Here is a 21,673-nt window from a genome sequence, read left to right as displayed (position 1 = left end):
TATAACTTCTACCTATCACAGCAGAGCAGCACATTCCTGCCTGAGCCGACAAAGCTACAAAGGAAAGAATATTAGATTATATAACAGAGATAATAATACAGCCACTGTGCAACTAGGAAAGGCTGCAGTAAGACAGACCACATTAGAACAGATATAGGGACTTATTGGATAGAAGAAATAAGGCTGAACATTTTGTTACAGAGTCCACCTATAGATGTGCACAGCAACCTATGAATCTAACACTATGGAGACTATATAAAACTATATACTGTGATATGTATAAATAAATATACATCCTTCAATAAACAAAACTTAAAGAGAAACTGTGACCAAGAATTGAACTTCATCCCAATCAGTAGCTTATACCCCCTTTCCCATGAGAAATCTTTTCCTTTTCACAAACAGATCATCAGGGGGCTCTGTATGGCTGATATTGGTGTGAAACCCCTTCCACAGTGTGATGTCAGGACCATGGTCCTGACAGTTTCCTGTCTGAGAACCTCATTGCATTGTGGGAAATAACAGCTGTTTACAGCTAGGTCCAACCGCCAAAAAAGCAAGCAGCATCTCCTTCCAATGACATCACCTGCCAGCAGTAAAAATGTCACCATGTGATAAATGTCAGAATGTAAATCAGGCAGAGGAAAGATTTTACAATGGGAAAACACTGACTAAATCATTTATAAATAATTATTGCAAAAATGAAGCACTTTTTTGATTACATTATTTTCACTGGGGTTCCTCTTTAACTATAGTGAAAATAACATAATGAATAAAATTGTAATCGCATGTTGCAATTCCAAGTGTGAATAGGACCTACGGGCTGGTTCCAATAGGGGCGATTCAGAGTGATTTCTTGTATGCAAATTCGGATGGGGATTCGAAAGCCTGTTGAAATGTAAAATTAGCGCACAGGGAAAAATAAAAGGACGGTTGCTTGCATTTTTCCGCATCATGCCTGCAGATCCCATTAGCTGCACATGGTATGGCTAGAGGGACTTGGATGGGTACTCGCATACACAAACAGTACACATACATTTTACTGCTGCTTATGTAAACTACACAATGGTGTTGTGCAAATAGCACAGCTCATGTTATGTACGTAATGTGCATGTTTTTATAATGCGTGTTATACAAGTAATATGTGCATTGAGTACATAGCATGAGTTGCGCTTTTAGCATAACACCAATTTATGTACTTTGCTAGTAAAATGTATGTGCACAGTGCGTGTAAATTTAAGCAGTGTTTATACAATTTGAGAATTTGCCCCACGAAAAATCATGAGACTGGAGAGAAAAAGCCAGTATTGTTTTTTGATAAAGTAGATTTTTTTCAGATAAACAGATTTAGAAACATACCAAATACAGTATTAACAAGACCTACAATTTGTTTTAATTGAGTGCTTCATGGTATCTATATAGTTAAAAATATAATTTTACAATAATTGGCCTTTATCAAAAGTGGTCGTCTGACTAAGAGCCGGTTCACATGGCGTGCTGCTGCTGTCTCCTTTCTCCGTGGTCAAACGCTTTTCTGCTGCCGCGCAGAAAAACCGTTTGGCATTCTTTGCCGTTGATTCGTCATCATGTTTTAAGACCCAGGGGGATGCCATAACTGTGAACAATGTTGACTCCAGAAGCTGCATGCAGTCGCAATCAACGGTAAACGACGTGAGATGAACGCTTTCATTTCATTACATGACATGTTGGATCCCAGTGATAAACACCAGGGACAGCCATCTGAACCAGCCTTAAAGGAGTTATCAGGCAAAAAGAAAAAATGAGTTTCATTTACCTGGGGCTTCTACCAGCCCCATGCAGCCATCCTGTGCTGTCGTAGTCACTCACTGCTGCTCTGGTCCCCCTCCGTCAGCTAGTTTAGTTTTTGCGGACCTCGGGGTCGGCGGGCCGCATTGCGTACATTTTTATGCATTCCTGCTGGTGCAGGAATGTTAACACATATATATTTACTCGTTAGCGGTTCAACACGTAAATGTTTACGCATTGAACCACTAATGTGTAAAAACGTATGTGTTCCTGCACCAGCGGGAATGCGTAAAAATGTACGCAATGCGGCCAGCCGACCCCGAGGTCGGCAAAAACTAAACTAGCTGACGGAGGGGGACCAGAGCAGCAGTGAGTGACTACGACAGCACAAGATGGCTGCATGGGGCTGGTAGAAGCCCCAGGTGAGTGAAACTCTTTTTTTTTTTTTGTGCCTGATAACTCCTTTAAGTGAGCCTCTGTATCACTGAAATACTGTAGAGGCTTGAGATTGAAAGCTCCGTGGGGCAGTGACTGATGGTGTTCGACCTAATGCTGGGTACACACGATTATTTCCGACATGTTCGATTGGGTTTCGACCGATCCAGCCGTCGATTTTGCATGTTAAGTATGCAAAATCGACGGCTGTATCGATTGAAACCCGAACGAACATGTCAGAAATAATCGATCGATCCCGCTGATCGAGCGGGAAATCGCATCGTGTGTACCCAGCATAAGACCACTGCTATTAATATATTGAGTATGAAGGAAGTGATTTAGATAAAACTCGACTCTGAAAGACCTTTGCACAGAATATATCAAATGATTTTGTTTGAGATCCTGTTACAGCATTACCAAGTATCTGAACACATCAAGGCAAAACTTACAAATAGTAAAGAATTAGAAATGTAAAAAATAGAAAACATGTTAGCAGACCTAAAGCTAAAGAATATAAACTTGTTTTTCTGTACACACATATATACATGTGGTCAGTGTAGCCAAAAGTGACAGCTAGCCAGGGTTAGTGAGTAGCAGATGGAGCACAGCGGTTGGCCCGGGAGACCACGCAAACCATTCCAAAAACTAGATTCGCCTATAATGCCACGTGAGTGTAACTTTTGACAAAGATTTTAGAGTTTTTATACTGCACTGCGCAGTGAGAACCCCTTGCTTCATTTCAAGGTTTATGAAGGAGGCTTGATTAAATTTTGGTCTTATGAATGACAAAGTTTGGAGAAATCGAGGAAAAACAGATGTAACATCCAGGCGTGTGGAGGAGGCAAGGGGAGCCTATTTAATGCCCCACAAGTTATGCTAGCTTCTGTAATCGTAGTCTAGCAAATAGGCGAGTCCCACTCCATATGGGTGATAAGTCTTCTATTGGTGGAGGAAGATTATACAGTATGAGGAAGCGCTGCTGAATACATGTTGGTTATTGCACATTAGTTTTTTCACATTTTTGAGATGGTGTGACCTGGACTTTCCTATCTAGTGGATGGATATGCACCGTCATTTCATACAAGTTTGAACAGAAGTGGTGTCCTCTCTACACTGTATTTATCCACTGCAATCAACAGTTTCATAATTTGATCCTTATTTAAATTCACAACCCAATTTTAGTAAGACTCTTAGATCACACTTCTGTTTAACTAATTATGGTATTTTGCTTGTGTCTTGCAGGCATTGTGTTTGCCTCTTATGGCCCAATATGGAGACAGCAAAGACGATTCTCTCATTCCACTTTGAGACACTTTGGACTTGGAAAACTAAGTTTGGAACCCAAGATTATTGAAGAATTCAAATATGTTAAGAACCAAATGCTGGCCCATGGTGACAAGGGATTCAGCCCCTTTCAGATTATCAATAATGCAGTTTCTAATGTTATCTGCTCCATATGCTTTGGTAAACGTTTTAATTACGATGATGAGGAGTTTAAGTCCATGCTGAGGTTCATGTCACGTGGACTTGAAATTAGCTTAAACAGTGAAGCTATCATGAGTAATGTATTCTCTTGGCTGTACTATGTGCCTTTTGGGGCGTTTAAAGAGTTAAGGCAAATTGTGATAGACGTGACTGCCTTTCTGAAGAGAATAATAGAAGAACATAGGGTTTCCTTAAATCCTGAAAACCCCAGGGATTTTATTGATATGTATCTTCTACATATAAATGAAGAAACGAAGACCCAACTGGAAACGAGTTTTAACACAGATTACCTGTTCTACATTGTTGGTGATCTCTTCATTGCTGGTACAGATACCACCACAAACACACTGCTATGGTCTCTCTTGTATATGTGCCTTCATCCAGATGTGCAGGGTAAGTTCTAGTGTACAAAGACTCCTGAGCTTAGAAAACTGCTTGACTGCTTTTTCCTTAATGTTAATGGGTTCTTGAAGGGGTTCTGTGGCATGTTAAAAAAACAAAAAACTAACACTTACCTGGGGCTTCCTTCGGCCCTCCTGTAGCTGTCATGTTCCGCGCCGTCCTCCTACGATCATCTGGTCCTGGTCTAATTGGTCATATAACGTGACTGCGGCTGCGCTGCTTCTCCGGGAGCTTGTACCGGTGCCGGTGAAAGGAGGATTGTAGGAGGACGGCACAGGACATGACAGCTACAGGGGGCCGATAGAAGCCCCAGGTAAGTGTCAGTTTCTTTGTTTTTCAACATGCCACAGAACCCCTTAAATGCTGATAAGGAATTGAAAAGTGACAGTCTGCTAAATATGTCAATAGCTACAACATAAAGCAGTCAGGAATTACAATATTCAAAGTAAATGAGGATTAAAGGTGATTTTTAGCAGATCTGCAAAAGCACCAGTCTTTAACTTCCTCTAATAATTAATATAAACAAAGCACAAATTCACATGCTTAACACATTCACTAACTTAAATTATAGAACACTGTGGCTTAAAAAGTGTATTAACAATACAGTACTACAAATAGACAATATATATTGAGCTCACATGCTCATGCATGCCTGAACCTGGGGAGATGGAGGAGGTGTATGAGATGCTGGAGTTCAGGAAACAAGTCATCTTAAAACAGAAGGTATTTGCGATTATTTAGGTTAGAGGTCACCCACAATGCATCACTGCTGTATATGCAAATTGAAAGCAAATTTCTGTTTTGCATAGCATTTTTAGTAAGAGGGCGTTTTGGTCCTTTTTAGCACTCCTGGGAGATCTGGTTCACCATGAGCTTGCTGGACAATATATAACTTCAGAAAAGAGAAATTGAAAATTAGAGGGTATCCTAATAGAATGATCAAAAGGCCTTTGTTTGGGTTTTGAAAATCGAAAGGAGTGATAAGCTAAAAAAGAAGGAACCAGCATCAAGCTCAAGGGATGATGTAGTCAGAACCATAACCAGATATGGTAACCATTGGGGTTAATTGGTGAACATCTTAAAGGACACCTGAGGTGGGGGAAAAAGTGGAGTTGTACTTACCTGGAGTTTCTTCCAGCTCCCGCAGTCTATCAGGTCCCTTACAGTCTTACCGATCCCTACCAGTGTGCCACAGTCCCCTCTGAAAGACCTACTAGTCGTGGGCTACTGCGCATGTGTGGCCCTTGCCACGCACCTCCTTGATTACACTTCTGTGGCCGGAAGCATTCTGTGCATGCACAGTTTTTAAAGACTTAAATTGCACATGTGCAGCAATGGAGGAGAAATGTGGCTGGGACCGCACATGTGCAGTTGCCGATCTTACGTAGGTGGACAGCAGGACACTGGAGAGGATCAGGAGGACTCTAAGAGACCTGATAGACATGGATAATTTCCCTAGTGTGAGGGCACTGAGAGGTGGCTACCTGCGCTGCCCCTGGTGGTGTAACAAGTAGGGGGCTTCCAGGCGCTGGCAGCGCTTGGCACCCTGCCTGTACTGCTCACCTCTGTCAGAATTTTATAAAGGGAATACAGTAAAATGCAGCGGAATCGGGCTTGTATGAGTCTTCTTTGGATTTCACATGCATTTCTATTGACTAGAAAATGCTGTAAAATGCTGCATGCTGTGCGTTTGGATACTGTAAAGAAACTCACACATAAATGGTAAAGTCAAAATAGGAATATAACTTCTTTGCAAACAGCAAAACATGCGTTTTCCAAAGCATGGAAAAATTCACTAGTGGGAAGGAGTCCTGTTTTTCCTTTGTGTTAATCAGACAGAACTACTGAGTAAAGTACTCAGGAGCTAGATAGTTGATGTTTATTTCATAGGGTGGTTGATGTTTTTTTTGTTTTGTTTTGGGTAAACTTACAAATTAACTGCTACAAGCCGTCAGAATATAATTTTCCCTCTTTGCAGAACAGCTATATTTATCCTACTGTCTCTTACTGAGTATCAAATGCTGGTAATAAAATACTGTGGTGCCCACATAACGCACGGCATTATTACATTCACTACATTGCAATGTATGCCATTAACGTGACCATTGGTCCATATGGTAACACGCATTACTAACAGTAGCGCTCGCTAGTAACGGTTGTTACCGTAACAACGGTCACACTATTCTTGTACCATGAGTCACGTTAAGGGCGTAAGTTAAGGTAATATTGACGTGCGCTATGTGTGCATTTCAGTATTACCGGCGTTTGATGAATCATCAACCACATAGTAATTCCAATATTGCCTAAGGCTAGTTATACACCAGGACGTTGCGTTTAGGGGACGTTATAGGGCACATAACGTGCCCCTAACGCAATGCCTTGTGCTCTCTGGTGTGGACGTCGGAGTGAGCCGCGTTGTGCAGCTCACTCTGGCGTCCGTGATGCGTACTCTTGGACGCATGCGGCATCACGTGGTCCTGCCCGGCCAATCGCTGCACAGAGCGGCCGCTCCAGGAAGTAAACACTGCACGTCACTGAGTGCAGTGAATATTAATTAGCCATGTGCCTGCCCGCTCTCCCCTCCTCCCCAACATGACTGAGCATGTGCAAACAGTCGGAGAAAGCACAGCATGCAGCACTTTGCTGCATTACAATGTAACGCAACGTGGGCAGTGTGAACAGCCCACTTGTGTTACATTGCTGTGCGTTGGGGGAGCGTTACAGGCTGCACTAACGTGCGCCTGTAACGTCCCTGTGTGCAAGAAACCTAAAAGGAACCTGATGTGAGAAGTATATGGAGGCTGCCATATTTATTTCCTTAAATATGATGCAGGAGTAGCAACCGATCGGCTACATGAGTAGCTAATCGGATACTATATAGGTTCCTTGTAGAGTAGGCGATTGTCTACAAGCAGCGAGGGGGTGGGGGATTAGGTTTAGTTTTAAGAAGGCAATTATATTTTAAAAACAAAAAATTCCTTCCCTGCCTCGAATACTTATGGCAATCAGATTGATCATTATTATGCTCTTTATTTCTAAAAATTGTAGCAACCTGTTATATTTGACTCCTTTTCACCGCCTTCCATACCTTTAAGTGTCATGCATATATGCAAGGACTATTGTACTTTAATTGAATTTGTTAAACATGGAGTCTTGCTGAAAAATGTGGTATAATGGCTTTATAGTAATAGCATCATTTAAAGGATACCCGAAGTGACATGTGACATGATGAGATAGACATGGGTATGTACAGTGCCTAGCACACAAATAACTATGCTGTGTTCCTTTTTTAATTTCTCTGTCTGAAAGAGTTAAATATCAGGTTTATAAGTGGCTGAATCAGTCCTGACTCAGGCAGGAAGTGACTACAGTGTGACCCTCACTGATAAGAAATTCCAACTATAAAACACTTTCCTAGCAGAAAATGGCTTCTGAGAGCAAGAAAGAGATAAAAAAGGGGAATTTCTTATCAGTGAGGGTCACACTGTAGTCACTCAGTCAGAACTGAGTCAGCCACTTACATACCTGATATTTAACTCTTTCAGACAGAGAAAGAAAAAAGGGAACACAGCATAGTTATTTGTGTGCTAGGCACTGTACATACACATGTCCATCTCATCATGTCACACGTCACTTTGGGTATCCTTTAAGATCAGCATGATGGAAGCTACTGAATTTGGGACAAGCCAACCACCTGAACATAATATAACCATTAGGGGCGTCAATGATTCTGTATCCTCCACTCTCGTTTTTTTTATATAATTTATTGGAATCATCCACCCAATTTATACAATATATTCCTCAACATATCCCACCCATAATATAATACAAGAAAAAGGATATCCATCCTACAAAATACAGCATATCCCCGTCTTCCAATATAAATCACCCTTCACCTAACATGAGACCTCTCCCATACATCTCAACCATACTCCCATATTCCACCGTGTTTTGATACATAAACCATTTTTCCCATTTATCATTAAAGACCCCAACTTTATCCTGCTAAAGAAGAGCAATCTGGTTCTCCAGATCCTTCACCATATTGACTCTACCGAACCAATCTTTAAGAGTAGGAGGATCCTGGCATTTCCACTTGGCAGGTATTAAGCTTTTAGCAGCTATCAGTAGTTGAGTAACTATTGATCTCTTATATCTACTAATGGAGATTGACGTATAATTCAACAACACTTTCGCTGGATCCCAATCACCACATTCCTCACACAATCTCGCAATACATCCTAACACTCCATCCCAGAAATTAGAGAGCACTGAACACTCCCACACCAAATGTATCAATGTACCCTTAGCCCCACAACCTCTCCAACATCTATCACTTACACCCGGATATATAACAGCCAACCTATCCGGCATCCTATACCATCTAGTCAATCATTTAAAATGAACCTCCTTAATTCTAGAACTGACAGAAGTAGCATGAGCCAAAATACATACTTTCCTTTTTTAACTGTTGCTCAGAGAGATGCCAGAATCCTCCTCCCACCTATTCAGATACTCTGGGAAATCCCCACCATTTAACAAGGACACATTTTTATACAGGAATGATATAAAATGCATAGGAGAGGCCTCCAACACAAAAAGTTTTTCAAAATCAGATAAATCGATACTAGATTGAAAAATTCTCTTCTTCTCCGCCAAGAAATGCTCCAACTGTCTATGTCTCCAAAAGTCAAATGGAAACTGACCAAATTCCTCACGCAACCTATCCAATGATTTTAAATGATTGTTAATCAGAATGTCCCCCAAAGTTACTCCACCTCCAACTCCCCACAATCCAAACCCTTCTGCCTACCTGGCATCCTCCACTCTCAACGTGTGCTTTATAGCAGGAAGCCTCACTAAAGGACACCTGAAGTGAGATGGATATTGAGGCTGCCATATTTAGTTCCTTTTAAACAATACAAATTCCTGCATAGTCTGAATCACACCAGAAACAAGCATGCAGCTAATCTTGTCATATTTGACAATGTTAGAAATCCTTGATCTGCTGCATGCTTGTTCAGGGCCTATGCCTAAAAGTATTAGAAGAAGAGAATCAGCAGGATAGCCAGGCAACTGGTATTGCTTAAAAGGAAATAAATATGGCAGCCTCCATATACTCCTTGCTTCAGGTTCCCTTTAAAGTACATCCGAGGTGACAAATTATACTATCCTTTACTTACCTGGGGCTTCTTCCAGTCCCAACAGTCTGTGTGATGATTCGCTGCAGTTCCGCTGTGCTCCACAGCAGCGATAGACCCTCCGTAATGATCATCGACCCGTCTGGGTCGGCGTATTATGCACATGCACAAGAATGTGCACACCTCTTTCAACCGTGCTCCTTTTGCCATGAGCGTTCTGCACATGTGCAGTACTACTGCGCATGCGCAGAACAGGAGCACAATCAGCACATGTGCTTGCCCGAGCATGCGCAAAAGATGAGGGCCATTACGGAGGGGCTGTCACTGTACTGGAGCACAGCAGAACTGGGGGATGGGACCACATAGACTGTCTGAGCTGGAAGAAGTACCAGGCAAGTAAAGCATAATAGCCATTTGTCACCTCGAATGTCCTTTAAGTGCACTAACAGCATTTCATAAACATGAAAAGTTTAAAAAAGAGAACCCGAGGTGGGTTTGAAGAATATTATCTGCATACAGAGGCTGGATCTGCCTATACAGCCCAGCCTCTGTTGCTATCCCAAACCCCCCTAAGGTCCCCCTGCACTCTGCAATCCCTCATAAATCACAGCCACGCTGCTGACAAACAGCTTGTCAGAGCTGGCTGTGTTTATCTCTATAGTGTCAGTCTGCTGCTCTCCCCACCTCCTGCAGAACTCCGATCCCTGCCTGCATCCCTTCCCTCCCTGCTGATTGGAGGGAAGGGACGGGGGCAGGGACCGGAGCTATGCAGGAGGCGGGGGAGCAGCTGAGACTGACACTACAGATGTAAACACAGCCTCACAGCATGGCCGTGATTTATGAGGGATTGCAGAGTGCAGGGGGACCTTAGGGGGGGTTGGGATAGCAACAGAGGCTGGGCTGTATAGGCAGATCCAGCCTCTGTATGCAGATAACATTCTTTAAACACACCTCGGGTTCTCTTTAACAACCTGTCTATTTAGAAACCAGTAAACAACAGTCTATTATCACTAATAATATAATTTTCTGTCCTGCCAGTGACAGTCACAGATCCAAAGTGCACACTGTTGTCCTGAAAAGGTGATCTATTCCAAATTGTTAGTGCCCCTCTACTTCACTTTTGACCAAAATAAGAGGTCAAATAGATAACCGTTTACCAGGAGTACGAAATCAATATTACAGTATTAATACTGAAGCGAGCAAAGTCCTGAGGCATAAACATGCATGGCCAAAAACGATTAACAAATTTTTAAAGACATACTGCCACCTGCTGGACCAGAAAGGGTAGGATTGAAAGATGAAATTAAAGTAATTGATTAAATGACTTACGAATGTAAGCTTTATTTATACTTCTTGTATATAACACAATGTAAACTTTCTTACTGAGTGGTCTTAAAATTATTTCTGCATGTTTATTCAACTCAAAACACACTGTGTTTTACCTCAATAGAAAAAGTCCAAGATGAAATTGATGCAGTTATTGGACATGATCGGCCTCCATCTCTGACTGACAAGATTTCAATGCCATTTACGGAGGCCACTATTATGGAGGTGCAAAGAATGACCGTGGTTGTCCCTCTGTCTGTCCCACACATGGCTTCTGAAAGTACAGGTGAATTGCAAACAACGCCCAATAACATATTTTATTAGAGTGTGCAAATAAGAGAAAAAAAAACACATAAAATAGAGGTCATCAAACGATGTAGGCATAAACTATGTATTGTTGAAATACTATGCATACGTTTTGTAAATTGGCGTACAATCGCAGTGTACACTGTAATTTTACCAGCGTTCAGTGAATATGCCCCAAAGATTGGTTAAAGAGTAACTGTTAGGCATGAAAAACAAAATCAATTCTCTATTTCTATCTGTTGATCATATAAAAGAAATGCTAAAAAGGCAATGCATAACTTTAAAATCAATCTTACTTTTTTATTGCAGAGATTAATCCTCATATCCCCAGCCCCTTAGTACGCAGCCAGTAATCAGCCGCAAAAGAGAAGTTGCAGTGCAAGCTGGGGGGGGGAGTTTCTGCACAGACACAGCTAGTTCAGCCTGATTGGCTGCAGCCTGTGTTACTCTCACTCCTTTTCTTCTCATTGGCTGCCTCCCATGCTGTCCGTGCCTACCCCCTCTCCACACTCCAGCCCGACAGGCATCTCTGCCGATTCATGTGGGCTGTGGCTGCCAGCACCGCATCGCATCCATGGGAACCCCTGTCCCGGTACCATTTCCTTAGGGATTTCCTGCATTTACAATCAACGCTCGCTATTGGTGTGGGGAGGAGGGGGGAGTAAGAAAGGAAATAACCTCACCATTGGTTTCAGCTGGAGGGAATAAAGATGGCCCCTGCCAGCGAACAGAATTCTCTCCATTTACCTTTTTTTTATTTTATAAAGTTCCCTGAAATCAACACTTGAACCATGCAATACACATGTTATGTAAGTAGAGCTAGTATTTATCTACTTATATATGTCATTTTTTTATCTGGCATAGTATGGCTGACAGCTCCTCTTTAACACTATCCCTAACATTACCCATACTTTTACACTAACCTTCCTAATTTATTGAGTTAGTGCTAATGGCTCCATAATATTATGCTTGGTTCCCATCTGATGTCAGACCAATTGTGGCCAGCGGGAGCTCAGATGGTCCGCTGTGGTCCGGTTGTAGCCTGGGGCAGATGCGTTACCTCTATAGACTATATGGGGAACGCATCCACCTGCCTGGGATTATCACAGGCAGCACAGAAGTGTGGCCTGCTTACCGCAGCAGATCCATTGCACACTGAATGGCTCCTATATATAAAATAGGTGCCGTTCACTGTCATTTTTGCGATGAGCAGAGAATGGACAAAAAAAGTATAGGTTAGCTAGGTAGATTCCTCCAGTATAGGTAGCCATTATAGTTGTCCCCCAGAATAGGTTAGCTAGGTAGGTGCCCCCAGTGTAGGTTAATCAGGCATAGGTGCCCCCAATATAGGTTAGCTAGATAGGTGCCTCCAGTATAACTTAGCTAAGTAGGTTTCCCCAGTATAGGTTAGCTACAAAGGTGCACAGTATAGGCTACATAGGTAGGTGTCCCCACTAAAGGTTAGCTAGGTAGGTTGCCCTAGTATAGGTTAGCTAGGTAAGTGGCCCCAGTATAGGTTAGCTAGGTAAGTAGGTGCCCCCAGTAGGTAGCCAGCATTATCCTCCCCCTCCTTCCCCCGCGCCGCTCCTTCACCTCATGGAGTCGGTGGCCCGTCCTGCACCGAAGTCTGCTCCCTTCATCCTGTTCACTACATGCCTGGCACCCGGCATGCAGCACAGGAATCACCTGTGACGCGAAGACACCAGACCGGCTCCGTTGGTAACGTCGCGTATCCTGTATATGCAACGTTACAGAGGGAGCCGCTCTGGTGTCTTCGCGTCACAGGTGATTTCTGTGCTGCATGCTGGGGGCCGGGCATGTAGTGAACAGGATGAAGGGAGCAGACTTCGGTGCAGGATGGGCCGCCGACTCCATGAGGTAAAGGAGCGGCGGCCGAGGAAGGAGAGAGGGCGGGCTAGCAGGCCGAGGAGGAAGAGATAAGCCTTCCTTCCTTCCTTGAGAGGCGGAGCAAGGGAGTGATAGAGCGTAGCCACGCTCTATCACTCATACGAGGAGGGAGGGCAGAGGGGCAGAGCCAACCACCAGAAGAGCAGATCAGGGACGGGAGGGGGCGGAGCTGAGTATGTGGCCGCGGGCCAAAATCAATGTAAATCATAAAAGCACTGGCGGGCCAATTTTTATGGCTCTGCGGGCCAAATTTGGCCTGCGGGCCAGAGTTTGACACATGTGGTATAGACAGATGATGTTTTATTAGTGTACTGTAGCATGGTGTCACAGAATGACAGACTTTATCCTAACTGTATTTTTTAAATTTGTTTATAGCATTCACCAAATAATTTCTTCTATTTATAGTAAGCTTTTTAGTCAAGTTCTTTTAAACTGACTGTAATGTTTTGCATGTGATTGAATTTTAATGAATGAAATAAGGGTATAATTACAAGGTTTGTTGTGTGCTGTGTCTGCAGTGTTCCAAGGCTACACCATTCCTAAAGGCAGTGTTATCATGCCCAATCTGTGGGCAGTGCACCGAGATCCAAACGTCTGGGAGAAGCCCAATCTTTTCAACCCCAGCAGATTTTTGGATGAACATGGACAGATCCTTAAGAAAGAAGCATTTATTCCATTTGGCATTGGTAATCAGCTGTGTTAATCTTTAGAATTTATGTAATTTTTATTTCTATTTTGTCCCATCTGAAAAATGCTGACATGTAAAAATGGGCATGAAATAGTGGAAGTAGAACATAATGTTACCGATATTCTGTTATCCGCTGTAGTAGAATATCAGTAATTTTACAGATATTCTATAACCCTATGTACTCTTCCTTAATATGAACGGTTACCTATCTAAGCCTATCACTGACCTCCTCTCAGCTACTGCTAACATCAACCCTTCCCTGTCTATGCCTTACACTATCCACCCCACACCTACTCCCAACTTTAACCATTCCCATCTATGCCTAGCACTATTAAGCAAACTTATTTACAGATGTGCTCCCACTCACACCTAAAATAAAGATCAACATAGGCTTGCTGCACTTGCCAGTGTCGCATGCAAAACACCTCATAAAAATGTAAAAAAACAAATTAAAGTGTGCTTCCTGAACAAATAAAATTAGTTCACACTATATAGCTGGCCCAGCTGGCCACAAAAAAACAAAGACGGCTGGACATGATTTGATGTGGAGAACAAGTGAACAAGGGTCCCTTGGTTTTGGAGATCAGGATTCTGCAGATAATGCCCAGCTGGGCCGGCTATAGTGTGGACTAATTCTACTTGTTGAGGAAGCACACTTTAACTTTTTTTTATGCCTAAATTTAACCACCCCCACCTACTCCTAACACTAACCCTCCTTTATCTATGCCTAACACTAGCCACCTCCCACCTACTCCTAACACTAACCGCACTCTATCTATGTCGAACACTAACCACCACCCACCTGTTCCTAACACTAACCCTTCCCTATCTTTGCCTAACACAAAGCACCCCAACCTATTCCTTACAATAACCCTCCCCTATCTTTCCATAAAACTAATGGGCGCTGCCATAGGCGCCCACGTAAAAAGCTGCTAATAGGGGCTATATCAGTAAATTTGGGTACCGGCTTTTTGCATGGATGGTAATGGCCAGATTTTCTCGACCCATCTGAAAATACACTTTAGAGCAGTTTACTAAAGCCGCTGTATGCAACAACCTATGGTATACTGATTAAAATCCTGATGGCAGTATCTTAAAAACAAATGCATTGTGACATTGTGTGGACAGAGGGATCTTCTTAGAGATGCCATCACCTTTTTCAGATATGCATGCTGGATGCTGGCAGGATAAAGAGCCAGCGAGCATGTAGCTCTTCCCTGCCAAAAGAGCCAACCAACCAACTTGGCTTTCAGCATTGATAAGCACTGCATCCATATTGATGAGAGACGAGGGGGCCTTCCTCACTCCCTTGTCCCACAATAAGGAATGAGGAGTAACAGAATGGAAGGGACTTGTTCTCCTATCTGATCACCTCCTTAATAAACTCCAGGCGAACCTAAGGTGAAAAAAACTAGATACTTACCTAAGAAGAGGGAAGCCTCTAGATCATGGATGTCTAACTCAAATATGAAGTGGGCTGAAACTGAACACTGGGACCAAGTCGCGGGTCAACCTCAATGTCTATTGGTCACGTTATCCCCTATACAGTTCCCTGGTGTCTAGTAGTGGTCCTCCCCCCACATAGTTGCCTGGTGTCTAGTAGCCCTCGCCCTCCCCTATACAGTTCCCTAGTGCTTTCCCCAACCTCCCCCATATGGCTTCCCTGGTGTTCTATGGCTTCACTTCCAATATAGCTTCCCTGTTGGTCTACAGAGGGCCAAACATAAAGCAAAGTGGGGAAACCACTTGAGATGAGGGCCAAATTTAATGTCTCTGAGGGCCAGATTCAGCCCATGGGCCGGAGTTTTACATGTATGCTCTAGATCCTTCAGAGGCTTCCCATGTCCTCCTGGAGATTATGCAGCTGTCTGAGAGCCTCTTGAAGATTGCAACTGTGCTTCTCTCCATGCATGAGCAGCTCCAGCTTACTGCCCAGGTGCAGCTTTACTCGTGCAGCCATGTATGAAGAGAAGTGCAGTCACAATCACAAACCCCACAAGCTCTAGTTGGATTTCTTTTGGCAGTCCGCACACAACAACGGCGGGGGCCAGCAGTATGTGGTAAGCCTCTGCAGGATCCCCAAAAAATGTGGATTCCTACTTCTGGCAAGAATGATCAGTTGTGCAGGTTAAATGGACCCCGACAATCAACGGAAAAAAGCAAATCAGGACTTACCTGAGCCTTCTTGCAGCCCCCCATAGCCCCTTGGTGTCCTCTGTGTCCCTTCTGTGGTCGCAGTAGCGGCTCCGGTAGGTGCGCAACTTCAGCCTAAGTCGCCAGGTATATGGAGCAGCCAGCGGGACCACGCAGTAGACACCGTTTGACCTCGTGGGCTACGGGGGACTAGAGGAATCCTCAGGTAAGTCCAGATTTGCTTTTTTTGCCCACTGCTCAGGGTCCCTTTAAACAATAATAACGAAAACTATCTGAATGCAAATAGATTGGTAATATTTCTGAACAGTAACGCTTTTTCTCATGTCTTTGCCACTTTTTAACAACACAGTATTCAGAACAATACAGATGACTTTTCAGAGAAGGAATTTTCTTTTTTGTGAGTAGATATTACTTGGAGTGGATGGATTCTAAGCATGTGTTTTTAATCATCAGGTCGCAGAGTCTGCATGGGAGAACAGCTGGCCAAAATGGAGCTCTTCCTTATGTTTGTCAATCTCCTGCAGTCTTTCAGGTTTTCCTTTGCCGATGATACATTTGAACCAGCCCTGGAAGGACGCTTCGGTCTGACACTTGCTCCTTACCCATTTGACATCAAGATTGAAAAAAGATAACTGATGATAATGCTTTCTTGATGAAGCTGTTACTGTCCTGGAATGTATACAACTGTTGAAATTAAGAAATGTTCTGCACATTTGAAGCATTTTATGAAAGTTATGACAGCAGTTATAAAGACAGTTGTGCTGAACAAAATATGACAACTGAACTAGGATTGTATCATTGTACTGGGATTATTTGTCAGTGGATGACTCCTATGGCAGCAGTGTGCTCAGGGAACTGAAAAGTTGGTCTTTTTCATCACTTTTCAGTTCAGTGCAGTTTTACTTTACTTTTTAATTTTTGCAAGGGGTCTTCAGGACCTCTTTCCCACTTATGGCAATTGTAATACATTCCATTGTATATCAGATGGTTGTTTTCTCCATTAGCAAGGTGCATGTATACTTTGGGGTCACATTTACATGATGTGGTAAAAAAGTATAACTGTATAAATGCATTGCAGGTGGGAGAGCAGAGCCTGCGTGTCAGCTATGCATGGGCTTCCTTATTACTACCACCGAGGCGACATAACATCAGGGGCATAACTACAGGGGCACTGGCCTTGCAACTGCAGGGGGTCCCAGAGCTGGGAGGAGACCCCAACTACTAACTTTCCTTTCCTTAATCCATCAGATAAGGTGTTTTTGTGGCTGCACCTGTTATTGGTATAAAGATTATGGTGGCCACACTTGTTTTATGACTTTTCCAAGATAGGCCCCTGGGCTGAGAGTCACCAAGGGGAGGCCAGGGAAATGCTGTGAACATGAGGGGCCCTATCTATGTTTTGCTGGGGCCCCCCATGATTTGTAGTTACTCCCCTGCATGACATTATATATCAGGATTATGAATAGGAATGATCCCATTACCAGTTCACAATTAAATGTAAAGGCATCATTCACACTGATCAAAAATTGTGTCTGAATTGCGCATTGTCAAAAACATGATCGCTGCACATACAATGGAAGCCAATGGAGATTTGCATTTCTGATTACAAATTGTGGAATTCGTTTTATTATGCAAAAAAAAAGACATTTTGCAGCATAAATTTGCGCATTGCATTTTCTCATTGGCAATCAGTAACTACTGTGGTAAAATGCATGTGCGAAAAAATTGTTTGTGGTTTCTGCACTGACAAGTATGGACCCTGCCAGAGAAGAAATATTAAGATAAACCATAGGGGTTTATCCTAAGGCAGGCTCCTACTTGTACATGGAGTGTACTACAGTATGGATATTTTTTACCAGTACACAACTGGAGCTTATTTTACACATTCACATATTATTGAGAAGATTTATTTTTCCCTACCCAGTGTATCCGTCTATTGACATTTGCAGGAAAAAAAAATCACTTTTTTTAAAATGTTATTACGTATAAATGCTGCTTTCCTTCACACTATGCAATGCAAGTGGTCATGTGCTATATAGGCATGCGCTGCAGCTGCGTTCCTTTAGGCTGTGGCTCTGATCCCATTCAGTGGCACTGAATGGAACAGCACTGCATTTATAAGTGGGAACGTTAGTGTTTTCTATGCACTCTCTAGTGTTCCTTTTTATCGCCCATTTTACTCATTGCTGAAATCTGCACAGCAACATGTATAGTGTGAATGAGGGCAGAATTGTATTGTCTGTTTTTGTATTAATGTTTATAGGATGTTTTTACTTGGTTTGTGCATCTGGGTTTATACAGTAGTTTTAGTCATTAAAACATTTCCATCCTCAGCTTAGCTAACAGTGCTGCAATATTATTTCTAATCAACCTAATTTAAAAACCAAAACAACACACATTAATTGGGAAAACTAGGAGCATAAGTGCATATGAATAATACTGCCTTCATGACAGGAATAACCAAAGAGTGTCACTGTGTTTACCAGTAAGCTTCCAGTAATTTACATTTCTGATGTCACTGATGACAAATCTGCTGCTACTACTTTCGAGCTAATTTTATTTAAATATGTGCTGCTCTATTTAGGTTTTTGAGTTTTTGAGATGATCTTTGGAGGAATTATAAACAGATCAGCCTAGGTGTAGGTAGATTAAAAGATAAAAACAAAAAACCAAACAGACTTTATAGAAGAACATAATTTTAGCATTTTTCCCACAAAAAAATTATTAATCAATGTTGTCATGTTTCCTTAACCTTTTCGGGACCGGCCACCTATCCCCCCTTAAGGACCAGGCATTTTGCACGGGAAGGGGGTGCGCGCGTTTGGGGGGGTCAGGCGGCCGGATCCTGTGTGTGGCTGGCTAGAGTGGTGTCCCCCATGGTGGCCTGTGCCTCCCCCTTCTGCCCGCAGCCTTCACTTACCTTCCAGGCTCCAGCGATGAGCCGCACGGGACCCTCTTCTCCGGCCGGCATCTCCGTTCTGTCTGAAGATCAGTTCCGGGTCGCGGCTTGATGACGTCATCAAGCCGGGACCCGGCGCTGACGTCAGACGGAGCGGAGATGCCGGCCAGAGCGGAGGGGGGTGCCGATCGTCGCTGGAACGGCAGGGAGGTGAGTGGATCCTCTTCTTTCCCCCCTGCCGCCGCAGCTGTCAAACTGATCACTACGATCCGACGGCGATCGTAGTGATCGTGTGATCAGCAGCCATACGCGATGGCTGCTGATCACTCGGGGGAGATGTCGGCTGTCATATGACAGCTTAATCTCCCCTCCGGGTGCGCACGATCGCGTCGGGAGCGGAAATTGCGGGCCGGCGTAGATCCTACGCCGCATCAGGCTAGAACAGCCACAAGTGCGGCGTAGGATCTCATTAACATGGTCCCGAAAAGGTTAAAGGACAATTGAATCGAGAGGGATATGGAGGCTGCCATATTTATTTCCTTATAAGCAATAACAGTTGCCTGGTTGTTCTACTGATCCTCTGCCTCTAATATTTTTAGCCATATACCCTAAACAAGCATATGCAGATCAGGTGGACGGGCGGGTGCGGCAGGCCCGCAGAGACAGACCTAGCCCGTTTTTAAATGGGCTAAGGTCACTAGTGATAAATAAAATGCACATGTTTTATTTGCCAATTTGTTCCGGTTATTACAACGCTTAAACTGTCTCCCTAGTACAATGTATGGGGATAATATTTCATTTGGAAAGAAAGGTGTATTTTTTTCCGTTTAATGTTTTTTTTTATATTATATGAATAATTACAAGCCTTTATTTACAAAAATAGCAGTAATATACCCTCATTACATACATATCAAAAAGTCCCTAAGGTAACTATTTTTTTTTTTTTAAATTATGTCAATTTTTACTTTTGTGTTTTATTTTGGTAACCATAGGGTAGGGGTGTAAGGGGTTAAAAAATAATAAAAAATCTATGTATTACTATATACAATAGTGTATGAGGGTGCATTTTTTCTTTTTGGCCACAAGATGGCACTACACTAAATTCCGAGTACTGTAAACAGTATACGCCAAGTAGTTAAGAGTAATTGCTTACTTTTCCTTTGTTAGTGAATGTCAGCGTCTCACTGATGCTGGCTTTCATTCATCACAGGCACTGTGATCAGGTTTGGGAACAAGCTGTTCCCATTCATTGATCATGGAATGGATTTTGATGTAAACAAATGGCAGCGGCGAACGGGAAGTAAATAAAGCAGTATGTATGTCTACGCCCCGGTTGTGAAGGAGGGGCGTAAATATACGTACCAGCAGCAGGGAAATGGCTAAATTGCCTCTAAATACTTGCCAAATCTGTGAGGGGCTTTTTTGTATTTGTATGTAAACAAGGATAAAATGGACTGCCTAAAATGTTCCATTTTGAAGCACAGAGGAGAAGCCCTACTCCAATACCTATCCAGTGATTGGCAAAAGCTTTTCCACTTCAATTTAACAGGCCCTGTTAGGAACACTGAGGAATCGCTGTGTTTTGAATGCAATTAAGGTTTACAATTAATTGTAGCGTATATCCCTAAACTGAATGCATTGCTTGTTTCACAACAAAAAAGGGAAAACATAATTTTTTCATAAGCTAAATGCTGTATTTTACATATACAGTATCAATGCCAGCAAAACCAATATGACTTAAAACAAAGAAGCATTATATTACCCAGATTTTAATAGAATTCCATTCAAAATCTTTTGGAAAAGGTGGGAGCAATTCGATAAAAACGATCGTATCTCTTGAAAAAAATCGAAAGCTTTATTTTCATTCGACTGAAAAATCCGATCGGATTTCCCGTTTTCTTTTTTATTTAAATCGATCCGAAATGCCAGATATTTCTCTTCAATTTCTACTAAAAATTGTATGGTGTGTGTTGGATTGTCAATTTATTAATATACACACCCTAGCAATTTTCTCAGAGTTTCCAGTCATTTTTATCATAATTGAGGTGAAATTGAACATAGGTGTGTGGTACATTGGATATATTTTTGAAATATCACAATCAGTCAGAAAAATTGATTGCAATTCTTAAATTGAACAGATATTTAAAAAATGGTATGGTGTGTGGCCACCTTTAGGATGACGAGGGAGCAAACAGGCCAGAGGGGCCTGGAGGAAGCCCCTGTTATGTAAAAATTTTTAAAGGGGCCCTATCTCAAGTACACGTAATTGAACAGAACTGCTCAGCCAGTCTTTCATAATTTGTTTTTTCAGAAACAACAGATGTAAATTGAGTATAATGGGCTGCATGGTTCTATATTGTATAATAGGCTGCATGGTGCTATATACTCTACCAGTTCTATAAAGAGGGAGAAACAATTCAGGAAACTATAACTAATACTGATATGCTCAGCAATGCAAATGTCTGAATGTACATCTTTGTGCCTTAATGTATTGTAAATGAATGTAAAGCCATTCACATAGCAGTTGTATGTGTTTAAATGTGTCTAAAATAGTGATTTTATTAAACGTTTATACAACTGTAATCCTTTGTAATAAATATAGCAATTCAAATAAAAGTAACCCTAATAATATCTATAAATAATTTTTGCTCTGCTAAATACTCACATGGCACACAAGACCAAGCTATTCAGTATCACATTGTACAGACAGGTTCCCCCCAAAAAATAGTAATTGGAGTAAATGGATAAAGCAAATGATATGTTGTCATCGTTGCAGTGGACTTAGCATTCCAATTATACTTATACTTATATTCAGAAACTGTTGGAATGGCTACAAACAGCTGGGGCGGTTTCATTACCCTCTGTCGGAAGTATCGCGAGTAGAGCTGAATGAATGGCAAATATTTCCACATTGATGCAAATTTGTATGCAATTTGTATGCTCAGTAAAAATGAACCAATGAGATTCAATTTCTGACAGTTTGGATTGGTCCAGTTTAAGGCTCCTTGCACACTTGCGCTGCATCATTCCGCGGTACACTACCCAGCTGCAAGTGCCATGCAAGTCTATGGAGACTTGCACAGTTCATGCAATGCGACACAGTGCGTCGGAAGTATGCAAATGACTGCAATGCTGCAGAGTGTTACTGCATGATCCGCGCCT

The 21,673-nt window shown here is 42.4% G+C and overlaps 1 protein-coding gene across 1 annotated transcript in view; it reads left to right on the top strand.

The window, feature by feature from the left end:
• CYP2U1 (cytochrome P450 family 2 subfamily U member 1) overlaps window positions 1-21,142 on the top strand; it is a 64,801-nt gene extending 43,659 nt beyond the window's left edge. The window contains exons 2-5 of the mRNA XM_068231222.1: window positions 3,445-4,080; window positions 10,681-10,842; window positions 13,289-13,456; window positions 16,066-21,142. Of these exons, the coding sequence (XP_068087323.1) occupies window positions 3,445-4,080; window positions 10,681-10,842; window positions 13,289-13,456; window positions 16,066-16,244 (1,145 nt within the window). The 3' untranslated portion in view covers window positions 16,245-21,142. The remainder of the gene's footprint in view (window positions 1-3,444; window positions 4,081-10,680; window positions 10,843-13,288; window positions 13,457-16,065) is intronic.
• The last annotated feature ends 531 nt before the right edge of the window (window positions 21,143-21,673 follow it).

Source organism: Hyperolius riggenbachi, chromosome 1, assembly GCF_040937935.1.
Source record: "Hyperolius riggenbachi isolate aHypRig1 chromosome 1, aHypRig1.pri, whole genome shotgun sequence".
Lineage (NCBI taxonomy): Eukaryota > Metazoa > Chordata > Amphibia > Anura > Hyperoliidae > Hyperolius > Hyperolius riggenbachi.
Note: the sequence above shows the minus strand (reverse complement) of the source record. Positions and strands in the feature narration are given on the sequence as shown.